Source organism: Ananas comosus, linkage group 12 (assembly GCF_001540865.1).
Source record: "Ananas comosus cultivar F153 linkage group 12, ASM154086v1, whole genome shotgun sequence".
NCBI lineage: Eukaryota > Viridiplantae > Streptophyta > Magnoliopsida > Poales > Bromeliaceae > Ananas > Ananas comosus.
Window position 1 is genome coordinate 9032229 of NC_033632.1, and position 6530 is coordinate 9038758.

At 38.6% G+C, this 6530-nt stretch overlaps 2 protein-coding genes across 2 annotated transcripts in view; one reads left to right on the top strand and one right to left on the bottom strand.

Moving 5' to 3' along the window:
• LOC109717973 (protein FAR-RED IMPAIRED RESPONSE 1-like) overlaps window positions 1–499 on the bottom strand; it is a 2743-nt gene extending 2244 nt beyond the window's left edge. Inside the window, exon 1 of the mRNA XM_020243940.1 lies at window positions 490–499. Coding sequence (XP_020099529.1) covers window positions 490–499 — 10 coding nt within the window. The remainder of the gene's footprint in view (window positions 1–489) is intronic.
• On the top strand, window positions 777–3437 carry LOC109717974 (histone deacetylase HDT1-like). Its single transcript, XM_020243941.1, has 10 exons — window positions 777–788; window positions 929–1169; window positions 1254–1307; window positions 1440–1487; window positions 2070–2230; window positions 2479–2553; window positions 2641–2734; window positions 2930–3062; window positions 3168–3227; window positions 3359–3437. Exons 1-10 carry the CDS (start codon window positions 777–779, stop codon window positions 3435–3437), a joined length of 957 nt encoding a protein of 318 aa, XP_020099530.1.

The following is a 6530-nucleotide window of genomic DNA, read 5'->3' on the forward strand; positions in this document are numbered from 1 at the left end:
CGGATTTAAATTCGAGTTCAAACCTAACTTTAATTAAGCTCGGCTCGAGCTCGCTCGGACTAAAGTTCAGCTCGCTCGAGCTCGGGATTTGCTCGGCGAACTTTAAGAGTTGTAATATGCTAGTTATCAAATTAAACATATTTTGTAATAGATATTAAATTATGTTTTTATACAGATTATCAAGTTTCATGTTTTATTAATATACTTTATATCATAATATTATACTTTTTTTTATTAAATACTCAACTTATAGATTAAAAAAGTTGGAGTGTGCAGAAAAGAAGGCGGAAGTTAGAGATATAATAAATAAAAGTAAATACGTCAGTTTTTATTTATTTAATATATCTATTTATAACCTAATTTGATAGGTTAGTATATATTGATTTTAATTTTAAAATATACTTATTATTAAAAAATGAAATTTTTATAAGACATATAAAAAAGTTCGTATGTTAATTATCGTTCCATCCGTTGCTGCCCGTATACTACAATGAACCATTGAATCTTCCGAAGGCCGAACCGGTGAAACCCACTCTCTGTCTTTTTCTCTTTCTCTCTTTGTATAACTTTTAAATCTCGAGACACTTTCTTTCTTTATTTATTTCTTTTTTATATATTTAAATCATTTTAAAACGAGAAAATAAACAGATAACCCAAACAAAACTCGGTTTATAGCTCATCTTGCGCTCGGCCGAGCGAGTAAACGATCGGGATCAACCTTTATATACACAAACCTCTACGTTATCAATATTGATATATATAGAGTAAATAGATCTATGTCCTCTTTCGTCGAAATTAATTTCAAGCCGAATTTGAGCCGAGGTAAGCTCGCTCGAGCTCGGCTCGTTTCCACCCCTAATTATTAGCCGGTGCATCTATTATCATCATCATCATCATCATCATCATCATATTAAATGATGATTTGCAGGCCTCGCTAGGGGAGGCTAAGAAGGACAGGGGAAATGAGAGCGTTCCGATCTATGTGAAGTTCAGCAATCAGAAGCTGGTCCTCGGAACCCTGTCCGCAGACAAAGTCCCTCAAATTTCTTACGACTTAGTCTTTGAGAAAGAATTCCAACTCTCTAACAGCTCCAAGAACGCCAGCGTCTACTTCCTTGGCTATAAGACTGCTATCGCTGATGATGAGGAATATCCTTTCAATTTTGCTTGTCGGCGCACATTTACTGCCGACGATATGAACGCTTGAATTCCGTTTGTTTTGTTCCTTTTTGACCTACCTGCTTGCTTCTCAGTTGATTTCCTTGACTCCACTCTTCTGTCCTCCTCCAAGCCCTCTGATTTCGGAGGTAACATCTCCTTGTCACTAAATAAACCTTCTTTAATTTTGCCATGCTGTAATATTGTTTCATCATCTGATTCTCTGCCATTCGCTTTTGTTTTTCCTTTTTTTTGTTTTTTTCTTTTCTTTTGGTTATCAGATACTGATTCTGAAGATGAAGATATTCCTCTCGGCCTGAGCGCAAATGGTACTTTCTATTGATTGAAAATAATAACAGTTTAATTGTAAGTTTATCATATTGTTTATACAAGTATGTAAGATGCAAACTGTGGAAGTTAATGAACGCCAATTTGCTTTAGTTTGTAGTATTGGTCGTAGAAGTTTATAAGTTGTAAGAAACTTGCTTGCTAAGCACCGTCTTAGGGAGAACCTAATTCTCCTAAATTAGCTCAAAACTTAGCATGATCACTTGTCACTAATTTCAACATATGTTTATAACAAATTATTTGGTTTCATGGAATACAGTATTTTCAAATATCAAATATCAAAATTTCCCAAACTGTGTGCTTGTATTATCATTTTGATCATTGAGACCGATGAATAGTTGAAGAAAAGAGTTTGGAAGGCAACTTTAAACTTGCTGGGTTGAAGAAACTACCAAAAAGGAGGGGCTTCAAACTGTAACAGCGGTTCTGTCACGCTATACCTTGTGTTGGCATTGTACGACAAGATCAGCATGGCCCATGTTGATTTGCACTTAAACCCTAGGTTGTGAGGTGACTTTTATTACTAGTATATAAAGCTATAGTTGTTTTTTTTGATTTTTTAGGGAAAGCAGCTAAGAATAACGCTGCAATGGTTGATGCCACGGCTGCAAAGCCCAAGGTCAAGATAGAGGAACCAGACAAGGCTAGTAGTAAACAAGCCGCAGATGATGAGGAAGACGATGATGAGTCTGAAGATGTATCCGACGACGAGGATGGCGATGAGGTATTTGTTAAATAGGAAGTAGAAGAGGCTCATGTATTTGTCCTCTTTTCTGTTTCGTAATATATGTGTAGACTTGCGAAGCATTTGTAGTTTCTGGGTGACACTTTCCAAGTAATATACTGCTTAGGCTGATGATAATGATGTGGAAATTATATTCTTGAGCAAGCACAGGATTTTCTGCTGGGCTTATACATCTAAACATGCTAGTTTTTTTTTTTTTTTTTGTGCAGGACAGGGACATGGTTGAGGCAGAGGATGATAGTGATGATGAGGATGATGGTGATAGCTCTGATGAAGAAGTGGAAGAAGTGACCCCTAAAAAGGTTTGATTCCTATCGGCTTCATATTTCATACTCTTTGTTTTCAAGCATTGTTCTGCATTTATTATTCTTAATGATGTTTTATTATAGGCTAAAACCGGCGGCAAGAAGAGACCTGCCGAGCCTGCTTCTAGGTCAGAGAAAAAGGCGAAGCTAGTGTCCCCAGCAGGAAGCCGAAAAACAGGTGCTTATCTACTTTGTTCTTTATTTCAATGAAGTTACTTCAATAATAAGAGCATTTAGGCTTTGATATTCTTTCTACCATTATTGTGGATTCTATTGTGGGATAACTTGGTTTCATCACGTGATATTCTATATTGTCTAGTGTTTAAATACATAGCAGATGTGTGAAACTCTTATATGAAAAATTTACAAGCAGGTGGTGATGGTAAGGTAGGTGGGCATACTGCAACTCCTCATCCTACCAAACAGGTTGGAAAGACGCTTGTGAGCAATAAGCAGCAGCAGACTCCAAAATCTGTTGGTTCAGTCACTTGCAAGTCATGCTCCAAGTATGTCTCCAGCCTCCCCTCACTATAGCCTCCTGTTTCCTTTCGTAGTATATAAATCAGTAGAACTTCCGGCAATGCAATGTCAACTGCTCTCTTGAATTACAGGAAATTTAACAGTGAGAATGCTCTTCAAGCTCACACGAAAGCGAAGCATGGTGCTGGCAAGTAAGGTGGAAAGAACAGAACATGGGAAATTCTAGAGGGAAGTGGTTATGCCTGTGGAAATGATTACTGAATCAAAGTTGTCATTGCTGTGTTATTCTTCTTTTTTGGCTTTTTCCTTTTTGCTTTACTAGATTAGTTTTTGAACTGTGGCGCACTTTTTTTGAAGACTCATCTAATAATTTAGGCCAGTTTCTATTAGCTGCAATTTAGGAAAATGATTTTGTCCCGTCATTCTGTATCAATCTTCGTTAGTTTTTTTCTATATCAATTTGCTTTATTTTTTTCTGAATTGTTCAACTTTTGGGCTGTACTAATTGCTTGCTAAGCCAGGAGAAGCAAATCTAAGTCATTGAGAGTTTGTTTGTCTAGAAGGAAGCTATGGATGACTGAGACCTAGCTTTAGATTAGAGCATCTGCACTCGTTGGTACAGTGGGTACTGTTTTACCGGCTAATTCTTTGTTTAGTTCTTTGAAGAAGCAATGACATTGGTGGGCAGTTGCTATTGATGGTGGTTTAGGATACAAGAGTCACTGTAAATCACATGTAGAAACCACTTAATATTTTTATGGCATGAAGTTTTGTGGTTTCCCTGTCTTTGTTGGTCGTGGCCGGCTGGGTCAACCATGCCTTTGATGGGAGCGAGAGAGACAAGAGTGCACATATCCTACCTTCTGCTCTCTCTCTCTCTACCCCTCCGGTAGGCTAATCCCCAAAGGCTGGGTTTTGATGAAGCCCTTCAGAAAACCCCCATTGCCTGCATAGTGGTAACTTAGGTCTCCTATCCAGCTTTTCTCTGAAACCTCTAAAATAATATCTGTTTCTTGAGAGCTTCATGTGATTCATCTTGCAATTTTGCTACTGTTTTAAAGATTGATCGAATTTTTGATATCGGTAAATTTGGAAGATTGTTATTGCCCTTCATTTGTTTAATGAAATGTCAATTTCAGCCACCTTTCTCAGTTCCTGTTAAGTCTCTATAAGTTTTTATCTTCATAAATTCGGAAGATTGTTATTGCCCTTCACTTGATTAATGAAATGTCAATTTCAGCCATCTTTTCCAATACCAGTTAAGTCTCTATGATTTTAAGCCCAAAATTTTAAAGTTTCTCTGACTTTGAATGCAAATAGCTGTGGTGTTTTGTAAGATTAGTTTATGATAACATAATCAATTATATTTGATATGAGGTTCTTAGAGCTGTTAAATAAAAGATTTTAGTGTTGTGTCATACGGTTGAGTCGGAGTATTTACAGGCGTGTAATTGCACAGTGAGTATCATGTCGAGTCATGTTCGTACTGATGTATGCCATGCAGAATGTCTAATAAAACCCTTATTGCTTCTTTATTACAATTTCGTATTTAAATGCAGCAGCTTTATTTTCTTTTAATTAACATTAGGGGAATCTTGCTCAAGCTTTGCAATATTCTGAAAATATTGTATACTAGTTTAGAAACCTGTGCGATGAAACGAGTAATTAGTTTTTACAGAAAATTTTTTATCTAAAGAAATATATCTATTTAGAAACCAAATGATTAATCAGATTCGAAGAGAATTGTGGAGGAAAAAGAATTCCTCATTAGTATAGGTAAGTAATTTAAATTCCTCATTAGTATAGGTAAGTAATTTATAAAAGCTATTAGTAACAATAATTCTTAGTAGCAACTCTAGATGTATAAGCGAGCAGAATCAAAATTTCAAAATGAGTTACAATTTTTACCGAAAGTTCTAAATGAGTTACAGACTTATAATACATAAGAAGAAGAAGAAGATTAATATAGATAAAAGTGAGTAAAAAGATAGCGTACGTATAAGCGAGACCAGAAAAATACGAAGGTGGCAAACGAAAGAATTTAATAAGAAGAAGGAAGTTCAGACGCAAAACGTAGAAGAAACAAACTATGAATAAATATAGAGCGCATATTTAATTTAACATCTGCCACCGACTCTTTGGGATATTTTATAAAACGATCCATCTGCGGCCGACTCTCCAACTTGTCCATCTTTTGTTTCTTAACAATCCGTCTTTTGTTTGTTACCAGGACATTCCTAAATCTTTAGAAAATCAAGACTCGGTTTCTTTCCATATCATATTTCATACGGTGTGGAAGGAACGAATTTGAAGGAAACTCTATTTAACATATAACCGGCCGTTAAAATTGCGTATCCTCAGAAGGGACACGGGTAAATCTGTAAAATTCATCATGAATTACACCAAATCTAATAGAGTGTGATTCCTTCACTCTGAAATTTCATTATACTGGGGAGTTCCACTAAGACACTATACTATGTTGGAACAATTACCGCAACGAAAATATGATTGTGATTTAAATCTAACTAAATTTATGATAAAATTAATAAACTCAACTAACAGATAATTGCTAAATCCAAATAAAAAATTTTGATTGATTCGGAAGCGTGCGAGGCACTGCCCTAAAACGTATTCCCGTCCTTACGTCCGAAATTAACCGGGAACAACACCCCAAGGTACGACCGGAATTCCTCCTACTGCGAGCACGATCGTGAAAGAGGTTGACGGAGACTCTTTCAACACCCGATGATAAAGAGATTAAATAAAGTAAAAAAAAATTTAAATACTTTCTCTGCAATGTACGTATCATCCTTTCAGCATTGTGCAAAGTATCTATACATATATTGAATCTTGAGTTTAACTGTGGCCTACGTGTCCTCTTCTCGGCGCCCCCCTCTCTACCGTCCTCTTTCGCGCTCGGCCCGCGTAACGTGGGCCCTCGGAAGGGTTACGTGCCGCCCTGGCCGCACCTCCCGAACCCTGTCTCCCGAAATCCCTCTCTCTCGATCCCTCTCTCGCAGAGGCTAACCCTCGCAGCTCCCGCAAGATGCGGGGCGTTGTCGCTCGCCCCGTACGTGCGGCGCGCGGTGTGCTAGGAGTCGTAGCTTCGCCGGTGTGCGCCGTGGCCCAACTCCTCTCTCTGCGGTGGGCATCGTAGTACTTCTCCGCCCTTGCGCTGTACCCGCCTCCCCTCTGTTTGCGATGGACATCATCGTCCTTCTCCCCGCCGCCGGCGGATGTGGGTTGCCTCATACCCATAAGGTTTATGGTAAGTAATTACTACAGCCTACTCTATAATCTAATTTGGTGTACCCCCCTCCCTTCGCCTGCCCGGGCTTCACCCCCTCATTCTGTGCCGGCGGCGGGTGCGGGTTCCCTCATGCCCGTCCGACGGGACCCACGGATTGGCATAGTGGTGCCCGACTCTCTCCCTCCTCCTCCCTCATCCCGGCGCTCTCACCTTCTCGTGGGTAGCGTCCACTTCCCTGTGATAT